This window comes from Rosa chinensis, chromosome 5 (genome assembly GCF_002994745.2).
Source record: "Rosa chinensis cultivar Old Blush chromosome 5, RchiOBHm-V2, whole genome shotgun sequence".
Lineage (NCBI taxonomy): Eukaryota > Viridiplantae > Streptophyta > Magnoliopsida > Rosales > Rosaceae > Rosa > Rosa chinensis.
Window position 1 is genome coordinate 47,795,104 of NC_037092.1, and position 20,259 is coordinate 47,815,362.

At 40.1% G+C, this 20,259-nt stretch overlaps 3 protein-coding genes across 3 annotated transcripts; all 3 read right to left on the reverse strand.

Moving 5' to 3' along the window:
* Nucleotides 1–5,058: 5,058 nt before the first annotated feature.
* On the reverse strand, nucleotides 5,059–5,882 carry LOC112203960. The gene is made up of 2 exons (XM_024344855.1): nucleotides 5,489–5,882; nucleotides 5,059–5,276 (listed from the first exon to the last, which is right to left on the reverse strand). Exons 1-2 carry the CDS (start codon nucleotides 5,880–5,882, stop codon nucleotides 5,059–5,061), a joined length of 612 nt encoding a protein of 203 aa, XP_024200623.1.
* Nucleotides 5,883–6,407: 525 nt separating this feature from the next.
* Nucleotides 6,408–7,379, reverse strand: LOC112203961. The gene has a single exon (XM_024344856.1). The coding sequence runs from the start codon at nucleotides 7,377–7,379 to the stop codon at nucleotides 6,408–6,410; it is 972 nt and encodes a 323-aa protein (XP_024200624.1).
* A 4,434-nt stretch (nucleotides 7,380–11,813) lies between these two features.
* On the reverse strand, nucleotides 11,814–19,826 carry LOC112202899 (serrate RNA effector molecule). The gene is made up of 12 exons (XM_024343956.2): nucleotides 19,246–19,826; nucleotides 18,774–18,892; nucleotides 17,229–17,286; nucleotides 16,841–16,915; nucleotides 16,663–16,737; nucleotides 16,538–16,585; nucleotides 16,292–16,360; nucleotides 15,412–16,215; nucleotides 15,083–15,131; nucleotides 14,055–14,332; nucleotides 13,757–13,939; nucleotides 11,814–12,351 (listed from the first exon to the last, which is right to left on the reverse strand). The coding sequence occupies exons 1-12, from the start codon at nucleotides 19,695–19,697 to the stop codon at nucleotides 12,291–12,293; spliced, it is 2,271 nt and encodes a 756-aa protein (XP_024199724.1). The 5' UTR covers nucleotides 19,698–19,826; the 3' UTR covers nucleotides 11,814–12,290.
* Between the last annotated feature and the right edge of the window lie 433 nt (nucleotides 19,827–20,259).

Here is a 20,259-nt window from a genome sequence, read left to right on the forward strand (position 1 = left end):
TATTGCTATTCGTAATTTCTTGGAAAATGGTGAGATTTGGAAAGAGTCCAATTTTACTTACATCTGCCTTATTCCAAAGATAAAGACTCCTATTGTTGCCTCACACTTTCGACCTATAGCTTTATGTAATGTAATCTACAGGATTAGTTCTAAGGTCATTGCAAACCGATTGAAAAAATGGCTCCTCGACATTATCTCTCCACTTCAAAGTGCCTATGTGCCTGGCAGATTAATTTCAGACAATACTCTAGTAGGTACTGAGGCTGCTCACTTCATGCATAAACTTAAGACACGAGGCTCTCTTAAGATAGACATCAGTAAGGCTTATGATTGGTTGGAATGGCCTTTTCTACATGCTATGTTGGTAAAGCTTGGTTTTTCGGCCAAATGGATTGCTATGGTTATGAATTGTGTCTCATCTGTAAGTTATGCTATTCTTGTGAAAGGGGAACCTTCTGAGCATATTCACCCCACTAGAGACATCAGGTAGAGTGACCCCCTATCACCATACTTATTTATTTTGTGTGCAGAAGGCCTATATGCTTTAATATCACAAGCTGTTGATTCTGGTGCTATTCAGGGTTTGAAAATGTGCCCAAAAGCTCCTACATTGCATCATCTATTCTTTGCAGATGATAGTCTCTTGTTTGGGGGAGCTATAGTGGAGGAATGCCTCACGTACAGAAATATCTTGAACACATATGAAAGAGCATCTGGCCAGAAAGTTAATTTTTAAAATAGTGTAGTTTTTTCTCGGAATGTTCATGTTGACACTCAAGCTGCTCTTGCTTCCTTATTGGTGGTCGAATGTGTGGAGGAGCATGACAGATACTTAGGCCTTCCAATGCGTCTGAGTAAATCAAAAACCCAAATTTTTCACTACATCAAGGAGAAATTATCCAAGAAACTGGAAAGCTGGAAAGCTAAAATTCTGAGTTGTGTAATTCTGAGTTGTGCTTCCTTCTTTTGGGGTGACACAAATGTAAAAAAGAAAATTCACTAGAGAAGTTGGGAGAGGCTATGTCTCACAAAACATGGAGGTATGTGCTTTAAAAATTTATATGCGTATAACCTTGCTTTGTTGGCTAAACAAGGTTGGCGGTTGGTCACTAATCATACTTCACTTATTGCAAGACTTTATAAAGCAAAGTACTTTCCCAGTTGTGATTTTTGGCAACCAAAGCTTGGGGATGCTCCCTCCTTCTCTTGGAGGAGTATTCTTGCAAGAAGACCAGTGTTGAGGGTAGGAACTCGTTGGAGAATTGGTGATGGCACGAAAGTGCACATTTGGCAGGATCATTGGGTTCCTAACTGCTCGCTGCTCCTTATACAAAGGCCTACACTTTCTCCAGTTGAGTATGTCGGGGACCTTATTGACTCCCACAATAGGCAGTGGATACCATACTTGGTACATGTTGTCTTTCACCCTATGGTGGCTACTAAAATCCTGAGTATCCCTCTTAGTCAACAACATAATCCTGACAAGCAGTTCTGGGGCTTGGAACGAAGAGGTTAGTTCACCGTCAAAAGTTCCTACAAGGTGGCTAGAGAACAAGTCTTAGGCAACGTTCTTGCATCATCATCTGGTGGTGATCCATTTCGAGAGTTGTGGAGGAGACTTTGGAAGGCTAAAGTTCCTGGCAAAGTGCAAATATGTGTTTGGAGAGCTTGCTGTGATTTTTTACCTACAAGAGAGAGACTAATGTCTAAAGTCTATGAAGGAGAGATCATGTGTCCTTTGTGTAACCATCAGCTGGAAGACACTTCCCATATTTTCTGTAAGTGCCCTATAGCATCTACTCTATTATCTCAAGCTCCTTTCCATCTCCAGAATTCTTTGCTTCCTCAAATAAATTTCAAAAAATGGATGTTGGAATGAGCACTGAGTCTTAAGTTGGAGACTTTTGAAAAGCTACTGATGCTTATATGGGGACTGTGGACAAACCGTAACTCACAAATGTGGGAGGGTACTTCTCGGAGTCCTACAAATATTTTACTCAATTGTATGACTTGGCTAGAGGAATTCCAAAGGTCACTGGCTAGTGATGAATTACCAAAGAAAACTCGTACACAACTTTGGAAGCCTACAACTACAGGAACATTAAAGCTGAATCTTGATGGGGCCTTTGTGCCTCAACTAACTAAGGGTAGGCTTAGAGGCATTCTCCGAAACTCTAGTGGCCAAGTAATAGCTGCATTTCAGAAGCTTGTCCACTTTGTGAGTTCTGCTCTCCATGTTGAACTTCTGGCTATCCAGGCTGGTCTGGAGCTTATCAGGATGAGAAATTACCAGTCTGTGGTTATTGAAACTAATTGTCAGATTACAGTTCAAGACATTTGCAGTGCTTCTCCAGTTTCACAGACTATGGGACTTTAATTGAGGACATCCAGGCTACCATCCAAAGCTTGCAGCAGGTCCGTATATGCTTCGCTCCCCGAAGTTGTAACCGAGCAGCGCATCGATTAGCAAGCTTAGCTTTTGAATCTAATCTATGTTTCAATTGGTTGAACTCAACTTCAGAATGTATACATGATATTGTACTAAGGGAGACCCCTCCTATTTAATCCAATAAAAATCAGTTTTTTTTTTTTTTTTTTAAAAGGAGCATACCAAAAACAGCAGTACACTAACAAAAATAGGTTCTGAACCTAAACTGCTGCAACTACGCCTTGTACTCAGCCCTGGTGATCCTCACCTGCAGGAATAACCGCTACACCATGGAATAGTGCATTAGGATTGCAAACAACAAACCCGGTAAGCTTTGTAAGCTCGTATGAGTAATCTCAATTAAAATGACACAAACCCGCATGCTTGACAATTTCACAACTCAAGAGTAATTAAAGCAATTCAAAATCAACTCCACAATTTAGTATGAACCCCAATCCCTCAACAGACGATAAAAGAAGGAAACCACTAGAAACTCTCTTTTAAAAACATGTATTCGCTGACGACATAACGTCCATCCCACTTTGACTTGAACTTAGGACTAGTCTTGTGTGTCATGATGATAGGTCTGCGCACAGCAAGCCCTAGGTCACCAACTTGAAAGGATCGGGGTCAAACCCCTTTGTTGAAAGCTTGTGACATTCGAGCTTGGTAGCATTCCAAGTGTTGTTGCGCGTCAAGTCCCCACACATCGAAGGGGTAGGAGGCAATCGTTGGATGCAATGGCTCTAGTGGTTGATGGATAAAGTTTGCATGAAACTGACAGGCTTGACACCTTTGTACATACTCCATGCAATCTTTAACCATGGTGGGCCAATAGTAACCCATCCTCTTCACTTGAAAATGGAGCTTAGGACCTGACTGGTGAGCACTGCATACTCCTGAATGAGCTTCCTCCATTGCCTTAGCAGCTTCCTCTTTCCCTAGATATCTAAGAAGTAATCCATCGAATGATCGTCGATAAAGAATCTCCTTGTAGCAGAAGAAGCGTGGTACTCTTCGTCTTATGTCTGAGTGTTGCTTTGGGTCATTAGAAAGCTTATTTCGCTTGAGATTATCAATCAATGGGTACCTCCAGTCATCAACATCGATCACGTAAACAAAGATAACATTAGAGTCTTCATGCCAAAGCTCAGAGATTGTCGGTACGACCCACTGTTGGTAGATTGGAAGGTGTCTGATTTCATCCTCTGATAATGCCAAAGCTGCTACTAAGTTGGCCAAAGCGTCTGCCATTTGATTTTCTTTTCTTGGTACATGCGTCAGTGTGACAACATCAAAACCCTTTAAGAGTTGTGTGGCTAGCTGAAAATGAGGAACTAAATCCTCTTTCTTCACTTCATAGATAGTTAGTAATTGATCAACAACTAACTTCGAGTCTCCATACACCTCTAGATTTGAGATTTTCATTTCAGCTGCAGTTTGTAGTCCCACAATTAGCGCTTTGTACTCATCAACATTATTGGAACATAGTTCACTAAGAATAAAGGCATAAGGCAATATCTGCCTTTGTGGAGAAATGAAGACCACACCAACTCCTGCCCCATCTGCTCTTGAGGACCCATCGAAGAACATTTGCCAAGTAGGGAGGACCTCTATATTAAAGACTTCTTCATCTGGCAAGTCATCTGAAATCTCCCAATCCGCAGGAATAGGATGGTCCACTAGGAAATCAGCCAATGCTTGTCCTTTAACCGCTTTGGCCGGTATGTAGATAATTTCATACTGATTGAGGAGTAGTGCCCATTTCACCATTCGCCCTGTCAAGACTGGTTGTGACATAACAAACTTGACTGGGTCAGCTCGCGCCACTAGATGCACTGTGTAAGTTTGCATGTAATGTCTTAACTTTTGGATGGCAAAGACGAGTGCGAGACAAATTTTCTCTATCGGTGGATAGTTCAATTCCGGTCCTATGAGAGTTCGACTCAAGTAATACAACGCCTTCTCCTTCTTTTCTTCATTTTCTTGGGCTAGGAGTGCTCCGAGTGATCGCTCTTGAGCAGCAATGTAGAGGATAAGCGGCTTCCCAAGGATGGGAGCACCTAACACTAGAGGGTTTGCCAAGTACTTCTTTATGCTTTCAAAGGTGTTATGGCAAGCTTCATCCCATACGAAAGGCACATCCTTCTTCAGAAGTCAACTAAAATTCTAACAACGACCTACGAGGTTAGATATGAACAGTCTAATAAAGGCGAGTCATCCTTGAAGACTTTTTAACTCACGTTGATTTCTTGGCTCAGGCATGCCTTAAATGGCCTTAATCTTTGACTGATCCACTTCAATGCCACTATGTTTCACAATGAATCCAAGAAACTTGCCCAAACTGACGCCAAAAGCACATTTAAGAGGATTCATCTTGAGCTGGTATTTGCGTAGTCTATCAAACACCCTTCTTAGGTCTTGCAAGTGATCTGTCCTCTTTTTTGAGTTGACAACCAAATCATCAACATAACATTCCACGTACTTGTGAAGCCTGTCTCCAAAGATTTTCTGCATAGCACATTGATATGTTGCACCGGCATTTTTCAACCCGAATGGCATGACTTTGTAGCAATAAATGCCTTTGGGAGTGCGGAATGTAGTAAGCTCTTCATCTTCCAAGGCCATCCTTATTTGATTGTATCCAGATGACCCATCCATGAAGGATAAAGCTTCATGCCTGTTTTTGCATCCACCATGAGTTCAATGATGGGCAAAGGGAAGTCATCTTTCGAACATGCGTCATTTAAGTCGCGGAAGTCCACACATACACAGAGTTGTCCGTTCTTCTTCTTGACAGGAACAATATTTGCAATCCACTTAGGATATTGAACCTCTCTAATGAAACCTGCAACAATCAACTTATCAACATCAGGTTCAATTTGAGGAAGGAGTTCTGTCTGAAATCGTCGTTGTGTTTGCTCAACTTTGTCAACAGTATGGTTGATGTTTCTTTTAGTAATTTGACGTCCTTTTCATCTAATTTTCGTGGATGTTCTTGCTCATTTGCCTCCATAAAAGAAGATTCCCCTTCTTTTTACCTAGACCTTGGCACATAACGAAGGACTGGAGAAGAGGAGTTGATTTTGTTCTTTAAAGCTGCCACATTAGTTTCCAACGAAACTTTATGTGGTTCCTCATTGCGATTTCTTGCCACGCTGGATTCCACTTCCTTATTACGCACTTCTACAGTCTTCCCTGTAGAGGGTACTCTAATTGGGAGAACTTCCTCTATTATTTCATCATCCCTGTAGAACTTGGAATCCACAAAGTAAGATCCAGCTTCAGTGAATGGTTTAGTATCACCTGCCACTGTTTTTACTCCGCCATTGTAGAACTTGAAGCATTGATGAAGAGTGGAGGGGACGACACCATTTTTGTGAACCCACGGTCGTCCTAACAATAAATTGTAGGAGGTCTTCGCATCGATCATGTGGAACAAAGTGTTCGACATCATTTCTCCAATTGTCATATGTAGACTCTGATCATCCCTATGGCTCTTTGCCCCCCTTGGTTGAAGCCTTGAATCATGAGACGGCTTTGAGACAACTCTTCCACATTGATGCCAAGCTGCTTCATAGTCTTATCATGTGGGCAGCTCTCACCTTCTCTTGTTCGTTGCCTCTCTTGTGCAAGACTTTTATTGATGAAACCACACTATGGGGTTTTCGAACAGAAGGATCGCCCTTCTCTTTGAAAAATCTTGTCCCTTCTTTTTCGGGACGCTGATGACTTTCTTGTGATTGCTTGCATTTTGCTCAAGTGATAGGCAAACATGGCGATGGGCTCTTGCGTGCCTTCCTTCGAGTGACAAGTATCCATCCCTCGTCATCAACAACTGAGTCAACGTTAGGGGTAGCAACAGGTGAGAGACTTGATTTCTCGATTGGCTTGACTTTCTCTAACTTTGACTTTATGCATGGCTTTCTCGAAAGCTGATATGGTGCTTTCATTGGAAGAGAAGGCAACAGGGCCGGGCTCAAATGACCCAAACACGATGGTAGTGAAAGTTTACCTCAGCAACATCGTCGACATCCAACTCAATCCTTCCTTGCTTGGCGAGATTCATTATTAAATCTTTCAGAATGAAGCATTTCTCCACTGGGTGACTGATGATCCGGTGGTACTTGCAGTATTTCGGCTCCTTGACACGATGCATTTCCTCAAGCCACTTGCATTCTGGTAACTTTATCACCTTCTTCTCAAGTAAATCTTCCAACATGCCTGCCACGTCAGAATCTGGAAAGGGATATGTCTTTTGTTGCCATTCCTTCAACGAACGCTTTGTTCTATCGTAGGTCCAAATTGGCTCTGCTTTCTTAACCTCCTTATCTCGTGTAGAGATTTTGACTGGGGCAATGTTGACGGCCATCGATTCTTTTGTAGATTTCTTCAGTGCCTTGCTTCCGAAGCCCTTGTCTTTCCTTTGGTCAACAATTTTCTTCTTCTTCCCTTTGTGGCTAGCTATACTCAACTCCATGTCATGTGCTCGCATAGCCAGCTCTTCAAACATATGGGGCTTGATTCCCTGTAGGATGTATAGCAAATCAAAGTGCATACCTTGGATGCACATTTCCACTACAGATACTTCTGACTGTCGATCTTTGCAATCGAGACTCAACGAACGCCACCTATTGATGTAATCAACTGCGCGTTCGTCCTTCCATTGCTTGGCGCTAGTAAGTTCCATCATGCTCACTGTGCGTCTCGTGCTATAGAAACGATTCAAGAACTCACGCTCCATCTGATCCCAACTGTCGATTGACTCCAGTTCCAGATCAGTGTACCATTCGAAGGCATTGCCATTTAATGAACATACAAATTGCTTAACAAGATGAACTCCCTTCGTTCCAGCATTGTTGCAATTCTCAACAAAATGAGCAATATTTTGTTTTGGATTGCCCTTCCCCTCGAATTGCTGAAACTTGGGCGGTTGGTACCCATATGGCATCCTCAGGCTGTCTACTCTTTTTGTGTATGGCTTGGAATATGTGAGAGAATCACGAGAGGGACCTCTATATTAAGCTCTAATGGAGTTGTTGATCATGCCTTGTAGCTGCTGGACGGAAAAAGAACCAAGTAGGCCTTCACTGTCCTTATCATTTGAAGTTTCTTCTTGTTTGTCTTTATAGTCCTTGTATGGAATCCTAGCAGAGTCCTCATCATTTTGTTTCTCGAGCCTACTCCAAAATTGAGCAATCTGCATATCCTTTTCTTCGACAGTATGGGTGAGCTTTTGAACCGCCTCTATCATATTAGCTATCTACTCCTCGAGCGTGGCTACCCCCGTCATCATGACTTGCATTAGTGAGGGGTGAGACGCACCATCTGACTGCATCCCAAAAGTGTTATTTTCTTCAGCATCAGAACTCCCCTTGTACAATCCCGTGCTTGAGTGATCATCTAAGGCAGGCGAAAACAATTGTTCCCTTAGTTTTGTGTTTGGAGCTTGTCTCTCTTCACTTCAAGGGACATGCTTCCCTGCCCCTAAACTTTTCAGGGTGATGATTGGCTGGCGAGGCTTAGAAGGAAAAACCACAAATTCTGTAGGTTGAGCCTTTGCCATGCTTCGAGTGACGTGATCAGATGAGTTGCTGCTTGATTTCTAGGTCGTTGTCTTGGATTTGTTTTTCGGGATGGCTCGAGTGTTCTTGGAAGCCATTGCTCGAACGGATTGGTTGAAGTAGTTTTACGGAGAAGGAGATGAGAGGCAAAGAGGTCCCACTGGGCGTGCCAATTTGTAAACACGGGAATCTAAAAACAAATAAATGCAGACACGTGTACAAAAAATAATAATTTGATTAATTTAAGCGCGGGTTACAATATTTGGTAATCCTCTGATTCTAACTTATGGAGGTTTTGTGGTGGAGATGGAGATAGAAAAGAGATGCAATGGGTGGTATGGGTGATTGTCTTCCTCCTTGTGAGAAGAGGTGCTTAAATAGATGGAGAGAGAGGAGTGAAATGGTGATTAGAAGGCAAAGAAAATAGTCATAGCCTTGTAAGAAGCATGGAGGTGGAGTATGAAAGTGGTAATAGATCCCAAAATCAAGAGAAAAGAGTATAGGAGTGATGGTGTAGGTTAGGATAGGTAATGATGGAGAAAAGATGGTGATTACACCCTAAAACATGGAAGATTTTTGGGTGATGATGATGATGGACTTTCGGGTAATATGGAGAGTTGAGATAGTGTGGAAAAAATGGGAAAATGGATGGAATTGATTTTGAACCAAAATGTTTGGGATTTGGTTGTGATAGAATGATGATGAATGTATAATGGAATAGGTACAATGTTACTCCTCCTCCTTGCTCCTCCATGAATATAGCCAGAAAATACATGGCACCACCATGAGTGGTGGTAGGCCGCCATTTGTGGTGGCTCGCCGGAATTTGGAATTTAACATTTTGCTCCACATGTGACCGTCATTCTTCCTAGCTCCAATTCTCCACTTCAAAGCCTAAAATTGGTGTTTTCTTTACTCTTGCAATATTCCTAGATAAATAAGAAAATGATTTAGTGAAAGCTAAAATAGACTCAAAAACAAGTTAAATTCAATATTTAGGGGAAAACATATATATGTAAATTTTGGTTTAACAATTAGCTTAACAGTTTGTTTTCGCGTTCGACGATATATATACAAAATAAACTTAATACAACAGGACACTGTATTTTGCCAGGTCTAGAAGCACTTGAACTATTTTTCTCGTAAATAGTCTAAGAATGTTTGTAATGCTACCTGAGATACGGTAATATCCTCATATGGTAGCTGAACTATCATGAAATACACTTTTTGCTATTTACAAATTTTTAGGGAGTCTAGTGGTATCCTACATTCTCCCTCTGTTAGCTTTTTTAATACTATTGTGAAGTATTCCATTAAAATAGGGATAAAATTGTAAAACACCTTTTTTTTTTTTTACAATTTTCAGTGAGTTAAATTAAACTATGTTGTAAAAAAAAAAAACAAAAAAAAAAAGAAGCTAGAATTGAAACCCTTTGATCCTCTTTAAAAAAATAAAAAAAAATAAAAAAGCTAGAATTGAAGTTTGATGAATATCTAGATTTATCATTTATCTACCGCCACCTTGATTAATCCCATTAATTGTTCGAGAAAAAAATTATCTCATTAGTTGACGCAGATTAATAAATATTAACATTTTCATGAAAAAGAACCAAACACAAACAAAAGTAATCAAATTAATTGCCCCCGAGAATCCTGAGAACAGTGAAGAACGAAATGGATGTTAGTTTCATTCTTTTATATATCAGAATATTTTTTAGTTATAGATGTACAATATATTATATATTATACATCCAACTATAAATGAAAATACTATATTACCTTTAAAATTTTTCTCATATGAATGTTACATAGCTACCACTTAAAGTCGTAAGCAATTTTCATAGATATATGGATGGAAGTATAAAATGGGCTAACATATGGATTTTTTTTTTTTTTGTTAAATAAATGGATTAAATTTAGTTTAGTCCCTCAAACTTTAGGCCAATCATCAGTTTGGTCCCTCATCTTTTTTTTTAATCAAACTCATCCCTGATTTCTCAAATTGCATCAACTTCGTCCAAAATTTGAATATGACGCCAAATGTGACATCATCTGCTGAGCTGGAGCAGACAAGGAGGTCCCACAGGAAGGGCATAATGGACATTTCGTATTTAATCTAATTTATATTTTTTTTCTCTTATTTTCTCTCTCTTCTCTCTCTCAGTCTCTTGCTCTCTCTCTCACTCACATCTGAAATAGAGAGAGGAGCTCTCTCTCTCTCTCTCTCACTCACACATATTCCCAGCCACCGTGAACACCGGCTGCCCACCATGAATCTCTGCTCACACCCTCGACCACCTCCACACCCTCGACCAAACTCCACACCCTCTCAAAACTGGAGCAACAGGAGGCCTCGATCAAATCCACCGTCGAAGCCTCTCTCTTCGCCTCTGCCTCTGCCTCTTGATACGCGTTGTCCTCGTCTTCTTCTCCGGTGACTGACTTGGACTCGTCGAGGCAGCCCAGAGGTACTTGACCCGGCAGCTATTCGGTATGCGGAAACAGTGATGCTCTCAGATCAACGAGAAAGCATCCAGACAAGGCGAAACGGATCGATCCGGGATCCGAACTGGAGAGAGATCCAAATGACGGATTCGAATATGAAGTTACAGGAATCGGGGTGGGAGGAGCCGAGGAGAGAGGCCCGCAAGATCGAGGGAGGTGTCTGCTAAACTCGGAGCTCGGTTCATTTCTGTCTTTTTTTTTTTTTTTTTATGTAATTTGTTGGTTGTTGAATGGAAGCTGTTGATTGCTTGGTTCTGTGTTGTGGGTTTCTTCAATTTTGGGTTGTGGTATCTGCATTGCATTTTGGTTAGGTATTGGATTGGTGGGTTGTGATGATCGAAGAACTCCCCGAAATTGGACATGAACATCTTAACCCTGCTGACATAATCGAAGAAAAATCGGCGGGGATGGTGACGACTGCGGTGGTGGCGCCGCTGGGAACGGATGCTTCTCATGGTGGCCAGCCGGTGTTCACGGTGGCTGGGAATAAGTGAGAGAGAGAGAGAGAGAGAGAGAGAGAGAGAGAGCTCCTCTCTCTGTTTCAGATGTGAGTGAGAGAGAGCAAGAGAGAGAAGAGAGAGAAAATAAGAGAGAAAAAATATAAATTAGATTAAATACGAAAAGTCCATTATGCCCTTCCTGTGGGACCTCCTTGTCTGCTCCAGCTCAACAGATGACGTCACATTTGGCGCCATATTCAAATTTTGGACGAAGTAGATGCAATTTGAGAGATCAGGGATGATTAAAAAAAAAAGATGAGGGACCAAACTGATGTTTGGCCTAAAATTTGAGGGACTAAACTGAATTTAATCCTAAATAAATTTCAACTTAAAACCCTACTACAACCAGAACTAAATTGATCAAAATTAAAAACAAGAAAAGCTAAGAAAGGCAACTTCTTTGATCAAGTGATGGGTGTAGACAACTTGTGACCCATATTTGTAACAGCATCAGCAACGAAATTGGCTTCTCAAGAAACATGAGTGAAGGAAATAGCTTCAAAATTGCTAGCCAGACTCATGATGTCTTTTACAAGAGTACGAAGATGCCAAGACAGAGCACATTTCTTATTGATAGTCTATAATTAACTTGGTCACCTTCAACATAAAACTTTCAACAGTTAAGGAGGAGGGCATTATAAAGACCATCACAAACAGCACTGCTGACGCATGGATAGTTAAGAGACCACTAGAGTACCTAAAAATTTATGTACGTGTGCGCGCGCGCAGAGTGAGAGAGAGAGAGAGAGAGAGTACAAATACTGATCATATACAACGGTGATTTCATTTCATGACAATAGAAAAAGAAAAGGAGGATACTAGTGAGAAAAAAATAAAAATAAAATTGGACAAGTCGCAAATGAACCGGACTTATCTCTGTAGTTGATTATTAGTCAATGACAATTTAATAAAAAAAGAAAACAAATGCAGAGTCACTTATAATCTGTTGTCCACAACTCCAATTTACAACCATAAGCAAATACTTTCAGAGACCCATCAATATCCCACCCGGAAAACATTAATAAATTACCGGTCAGAAACTCAGAATTGAAGGGAGCAAAAGAATACGAGTTACGTCACTAACAGCACATCTTACTAATTATCTTAGCAGGAAGTATCATCATCAACAAAACTGAGTATATTCAAAGTGAGTCGCAGGGATCACATCCTAATGGTTACAAACTTTGGATCTGCAGTCACGATACAGTGAATATTCAGATGTCGAACCTGGCGGACCGTACAAGAGTTTGCCTTCACCGGGAAGCAACTTGCACTTATACAGTTGGAAACTATCTACAAGCTCCTGTAGTCTATCACTGTGACTTCATCCTCCGGTGCATCTAGATCTTGATAACTGCACAAATTGAAAGTCAACTACTTATTACAGCCGGCTATATAGCAAACAAAAACATAAAGGGCATTCTGGCTAACGCTAGAAACCATGTGAAGCCAAAATTGTTCTATTAAAAATAAAAAATTGAAAGAAATTGCCAGGGCAGCTGCAGTGAAACGTTCACCCAACAGTTGGGAGGGGAAAAGAAAACCTAAAAGAGACTGCCGGATGAGTTAACACGGACTAAATCGCAAAACATTTCCACCCCTGAATATATACCCTACATTCAAAATCGCAACACTACCACCATGCCAAAACAGGTTTCATCCGAACAAACAGCAATCACAGGTTTCCGTTAAGCAGGTAGGAAGATGACCACAGATACAGTTCTGGAAAATGACCCAAACAGGTTTCAACATTTTATAATCCAAGCTGACATGCACCATATAAAACGATAATGGAACAGTAACCCAAAATATTAAGAAATCATTCCATGCCAAGAGCAACACAACTGAAAATAATTGACCTACTGTGCTTCCAGCTCGCACATCCAAAACACTTTACATGGATCTACCCATAGGAGGAGCCCCCAAGTGCAACCACCCACCATCAGAAAGAATTGGCCAATCCTCACCAGTCAAGTACAATTAATTAACCAAAATTTCACCCCCAATCAGCAGTTCCCCAATCCACATTCTCCCCTCATCTTCAGCTATACAACACCTACCAATGATTAGAACACTGGGAAAAGGGATGGCAACAAAATATCAAACCAACACCTCCACATAGGAACCAGCTAATCGCAATCAAGCACCTCTTCACCAACTAACATGCCTAAGCTTCGGCCCAACTCCATCCAACATGTATACACAAAAACTTTATAAAATGGTTCCATAAACCGTTCAGTCACTTCTAATCTCCATCTACATACTTTGACCAGGTATCACTTATTGTAAGCTTAAGCCCATAGTTCCATAGGTCACGTATCTAAAGAAACACTCTTTTTCAGCATCATAACAGACACCATGAATAAAACTTAAAACAGGCAATACAGAGAGAATGAAACATTCACATCAAATACTTCACAAACACTGCTTACATAATACCACCAGAAAGCCAACCATCGCAAAAAACATATACCCACCACCCAAAATAAGGGTTGGTACACATGTCAAGTTTTATTTCATTTAAGTCATGTTCAACAACAATTTTTGTTCAATGTCTAGTAGTACCAGTTGGAGATATTTCCTATGTGCCGTTCCCTATTCTGCACCAATGAAATTTCTTAATTCCCTAAACGCCTAAAGTTGTGGAAAGAACCAATACTGAAATAGCTAATAACCTCAACATACAGTTTAGCTGAAATGCTAAGGCACAGATCCAGTAAGAAACGAGCACCAGAGATGATGGCTCACACAGAAATTACCTTCTTAAACGTCGAGGATCCTGTCGAAAAGCTGGAGACAAAGCAAGAATTGGGGCTGGCCCACTCATTTGGGGTCCAGGCCACATATTTCTACCACTGCCTTCAAAGGGTGGAGGACCACCTTGCTCTCGCAACATCTGCATTGCAACTTCAGGTGGAGCAGGAACAAAAGGCCCGAGAGGACTGCAATAAGAGCAATATATAATATGAAAACAATATAATATAAGGGAGAACAGAAAAGAAAAGGCAAGTGACAACTTAAGTCTGAAGAATAGAAAGTGTTCAACGGGCAACATACCCAGCACCAGGCACAGGCATCAATACAGGTGGTGGGGGTATATCTGATGGGAAAGGAGGACCAGCATGCATCCCTTGTCCACCAAAATTATCATACATTGGTTCATCATGATTTCCTCCATCTTGACCATCATTGTTGGACTGGAATTCACCTTGCATATTCTCAGACCTATCATACCTCTCACCACCATTAGCTCGGTTTTCGCGTTCTCTCCGATTACCACGCTCATCTTTCAATCTATTCTCCATACCCGGCCTACGTCTCTGTGGCTTGTCCCTCTAAATGACAAATAAGATTTGATAAATAAGCAGGGCAATCTATAGAGCATAGCTAATGGAGCAAACCCTCAACCAACTTTAATTAATGTTTTGCAGCAGAACAACATTTGAAAAACTTTGATGAAACATTTTTGTTAGTGATTGTTGCATTCTTGGTTCATGTGTTTATTTATACACAAGCAGGTGTAGACAAACTGATTCACAAAAACTACATCCCTACCTGTACGGAAGCTTACACTAATTGTTATGCATGCAAACATGTATATAAACATTTACACATATTTCACCGAAAAACAATAATAAACAAAAAGCTATATTTTAAAAATAAAAAATAAGATACAAGTTGAAGCCAAGCAATCACAGCAACAAATATATCTTGGAGAGGAATCCCCATCAAAAGTGAAGAATGGGAGTCATTGCAAGAACACCCATAACCAAACAACTAACTGACAATAAGCATCATCTCACAACAACCTTCCAATTATACTAACACAGGTAATCTTCATAACAAAAATAAAAAAGTAACAAATTCAACCCGTTTAATTAACCAAAAGGACAATGGATGGCATGTATTCTGCCATTCAGGCATTTTGCAGCATGATTTCTGCTTTTCCAGGCATTTCAACCTTGCATGACATAGGGGGCCTGATATCATGCAACAGGTTTGTTCCCCAAGTATGAACATTTCATAAATCAGCAATATCACTTGAGCAGCCACGCTAAAGTAAATGATTAGTTTAAGAACCATACCAGTATCGATTGCTGCATAACAGGAGTTCCACCTGGCGCCTCTGCATCACTGTAAATGAATTCAAATTATTATAGTATATCTATCTACCTACCTATACTATAAAGTCAAGCCAAATAAGTTTAAAAGGATAAAAAAAGAAATGGCTTGAAGGTTAGTTTTATTATAATTGAACGTTAAATTTTATTTTCTTTGACGTTTATTCATCACAGGTCTAAGGCTAGTATATGCGAAGAGAAAAAGATAACAATTACTCATCATTAAAGTTTCAATTCGAAAAGATAAGTATGCTTTCAACTGTATACATTTTTTGTTAAAAGAAATCACATACTTCATGTAGTTCTGGAAATATAAATCCTCGCGCATTTTCAAAGTCGCATCCACCAGTAGCTCAGGGTGTTTTAACTTGAGATGTTTGTGTACAAATTCAGCAGCATGAAAGAGCTTAGTGCATCCCTTGGCACCACAACCATACTTCCAGCCATACTTTTCATCCCTAATCTTCCGCACAAAGGGATCTAGGCCTTGAACAGCAGCAGCTTCTATCTTTTCCTTGGCAGTCATTATTTCCAAGGGATCTTGACTATGCAATCTCTCTTGCCAATGCAAGTCTAATTTCTTTTCCCACTCAGCTCCATTACTACCTATATCGGAACCCTTTACCTCTACTCTCACATGCCTGAGACCTTTAGCGTCGTTTGACTCAATCATCCCATAATAATCTACACCATGTATGCGCCAAAGATAAGTAATAAGGGTGTCCAGTAGCTCAACACCCTCAAGGCCCTTGACAGATGTCAAACCCCGTACGATAACAACAGGGCCAGTGGAACCACCATGAGATTTTTCCCTGTTCATTTTGTCATTATCAGGTCCACATAAAATGTTCTCCACAATTCCTTTTTCCGAGTCAAGTTTGCGGACAAGGGCTTGGGCTTGTTCAATGTCAACTTGTATACGTCTAGGATCAGAACTGACTGGGTGAGCCTTAGGAGCAGTAGAAATAAGATCATTTTCTTTATTTGGTTCCCTGCCATGCCGTCTTCTCTTGCCATCCGCATCAGCTTCATCATCAGAATTTGGTTCACTAGTATGTCCAGATTTATTTGGAGCTGAGGGATTGACACCTGGGCCTCTGCATCCAAAAGACCAATAAATCTACAAGCCTGATATAATAGGCATAAGATATACTATTAAGTTCAGTATCTTACAAGTCCAAGGATCCACTTTGCAGTTCAAGCAGGAAATCCTTTGCTGTTTTCCGTGCTATTTCATTTCTCCTAGAGATAAAATCCAAAAGAATGGTTTAATCCAAAGGTTCCAATAAAACAAAGAGTCAAATCACCCAACTAAATGAGACAATTCAAGAAAAAATTTTGGACCTACAAAACTTCCTCAGCTTAAATACAGCATAAGAAAAAAAAAAACAAATTCCTTGAAATGTAAATAAAGCTCACCTTTCAATTACAGTGAGTAGGTTTGTGGGATGATATTTGTCTTTTAGCCTACAGGCACAAGCTAATTGTGTTAAAAAATTACACAAGTTAACCGACAAAAAAAAAAAAGGTGAAATAATTATTACCATTCCTCTTCTTTATGAGTATTAAAATAAGCTCGCTTCTGAGTAGAAATATACTCTGCCTTGTATTCTTGATATCTGCATAATTAGTAAGTGGTGATTACCGGCCTATTCTACACAATATCAAAACTTGATGCATATAATAGAACTCTGGAGCATCTCAACTACTCAAATCCCATACCTGCGCTCAGCCTCAGCTGGCAAAATATCATCTTCCAACTCTTGGATGAATTGTTTGTATGACATCAGCCCTTCTCTGTAAAATATTAATTGGTATGTCATATTTCTAGAAAATATGAACAGTTTATGTCGATTTAATTATACTTCTTAATAAGAAAGATCCTCGATTGCAGAAATTCTTTAGTTATACATGTAAAAAGAAAATAATCAAAAATAAGTACGTAAACAATAAAAAGAACAGCATTTGTCTTATCAAGGATAAACCAAATAACTTAACCTTTCCTTCTCTGCAAAACATAATAACATCATAAACATACCGGACAAAACAAAAACAACAACCAAAAAAAAAACAAGTTGAATAGAAATAAAAATAACGAACAATAGCTAACCTTTGAGTGGTCCCAGTGCTGGAAGCATCACCAAAACCAACACGTCCTGAATCCCAGTCTGGAAAGAAGGAAAATACTGAGATTCTCTGATTCATGGAATATCAAACTTAAAACATAGCCACATAGAACTGAAAAGTTGTAACCAATAAGATGAACAGAAGACACACACACATATAAACCCATTGAAAATATGACACTTAATTTTCAACTCCTTAATAATAATGGACAGCAAAAATACTTATCAAGCTATACCTCATACAAACTCCAAAGAACTTTAAGAGGGATGCTCTCATTAAACGTGTAAAACAAACAGAGAAAGATTCTAACAAAACTCAATAACAAGTACAAAAGTTATAGAAAATTGTTTTAATGTGTCCAATATAGTCAAGCATGCCTAACCAAAATGGCTGAAGTCAATTGGTATAAGGACACTATGCCAGATATAAAAAAAATTCTCCTCTTTGAGGATAATTTGGGAAAATTAGCTGGGTTTTATTCAATATATTGATAGATAATCATTAATACTTAAAGATCACCAAATTCAGATCACTGTTGGTCGCATGCGGTACTAGAAGAAAACATGAAGCTTTAATAATGAGGAAAACTGGAATAGAGGAGAAATTTGATATTCTGAATAGAGTGATCATCAACTTGTTTCATAAATTATAAACAAACATGTTTGGCCAACCGTGTATTTCTTCAGATATTTCAAGAATGATATATTGAAGAAAATGTAAGATACAAGGAATCTCTCCCAATGAGTGTCAGTAAACACATACATAAACCTTATTCTTCCTACAACAGTAAGCCATGAAAAAATTCTCCACCTGTCACTGGTTAAGGAGAAACATGAACTCATCAAGTCAAGAGAAAATAAAGAAGAGGTTGATAGGGAATCAGGAACTGTAAAACTAACAGAACCAGGAACCTCAAGAACAAAGAAAAGCATCAATCTACAGCAGCTAGTTTGTCCAGCATAATAAAAGAGAGGAATCCCTAAAATCAAGAGAAATCAGATGACTACAGCAGTAGTTTTCAATTATATCAACACTGCAGTGATGCATAACAACAATCACCTCTGTATCATTTCTCTCGTGTCATGAAATCAGCTAACAAAAATCACCAACATATATGGCTTTCCTTAACAACATGTGATATGAGATGGTTAATTACAAAGATTTTAAACCATATTCAGCACTTAACCTCTCATATTTCCAAGCATAACGAGATAGAGATTCGAACTAGCTTTACCTAATAAATAATAGATTCTATCAAGTGCATGCTAAGTCAGACTCATGTTAAGTTCAAAGCGTCAATCCCAAAGGACCAAATCCTCAATCCATGTCTACCACCCAAGGAAACCTAAATGACTATAGAAACAATAAGGAGTGTCTAGCATACCATACCTCATTGTACATCCTTCCAATCACTAAATTGGGTACTAAACACATGGTAAATACAAATTCATCATCTTAGCTACAAGAGACCCAATTCAAATCCTAACTTTAAAAGAATAGATAAACTAAATACAATTAGGCAGTTTACCAGAAGGGCCATAGCCACCAGACGAGCGTCCAGCATAACGACCATGAGGCCTGTCATCACCATAAGCAGGTCTAGCCCCCACCTCCCGCTCATATCCACTTGCATAATCATATCCAGACCTATGCCATCAACAGATCAAACAACGTTAAATCAAACATTATACTGTATTTCATTACGTGAATCTGTAGTGACAAGGGAGGAACAGTAAAATCAGAAAAAAGGACCAAATCCTACCACATTAACCTCAACTCCTCTAAAAGAAAAGGTGAAAGGAAACCCCATTCCACAATATTTATACTTGATACAAATCCCTAGATCATAATCTCCGGTGTTAAGACCAACGCTGCTGTAACTCAATTGCATCTAAGAAATTGAACTATCAAGGTCATAATGTCCTCAGATTCTCTCAGTAGAAGAGTAAACAAAGCACAAACAAATCGAAACTCAATCAACAAAGCCAAAGCTTACTGACCTCCTATCACCTCCAGGTCCAAAGGCACCTCTGGGACTCCCTCTCCGGCCGTCGTACCCTCCATCTTCCCTCCTCGTCCGCTTAAAGGGCGGCGGCGGCGGCGACCTCCGAGGCGGCGAGTGCCTGCGGTCCCTATACGGAGGCGGTGGACTAAGGCTTCCCCGCCGCTTGTAATCCCTGTCCCTATCTCTCTCCCTCGGAGGCGGAGGGGAGCGATTTCCTCGGTCGTAGTAGTCCGGACGGCGAGGCTGCCGGTCGAGGTCCCTATCTCCTCTCTCCTTTTCGTCGCGGTCGCGTCTTCGCGAGGGAGGAGGAGGCGGCGGCGGCTGTTGCTGTGGTGGTGGTTGTTGTTGCGGCGGAGGCGAGGATTGAGGAGGCTCTTCGGAAGACTTGTCTTTGCGGTCGCGACGGCGGTCCAAGGAGTCGACGGGCATGTTCATGATCTCGGCCATGGCTTTTGGGATTCAGAGAGGGAGGGTGAAACCCTAGAATAAAAACCAACAATGGAGAACGGAAGAAGAGTGAGTAATAGGACAACACGTTGATAGGCCGTGGGTTGGGTTTCGAGACAATTGAGTGTGTTGTGTGAAAAAGTCCAAGGATGCATGAGTCATGGATGAAAATAAAATGTACACACTACGAACATGCTGTCGAATTGATTTTTACCTTTTTTTCAAATTTACTGGATCTGTAAGAGAAAATAAATAAATTTTATAGCAGATTATCATTACGTACACTTTCAGTCCATATATTACCAATAGCAGGCCTCTTTTTTTTAATCCCTTACGATACTCAATACTGTAGCTGATCCATGCGCAAAGCCCAAATCCATGCAGCTATTTTTTTGTCCAGTTTTGAATAAATTTCCGTTAACGAGTAAATTACTAAAATGCCTTTTGCAGAGTTTGAAATAAACGGGAACCACATCGGAGCATCTCGAACAGTGACTAAAGGATATCGAAGCACATCAGAGTTCTGATTTCAATAAAGCTATGATTCTTTGTGTTTTCAATC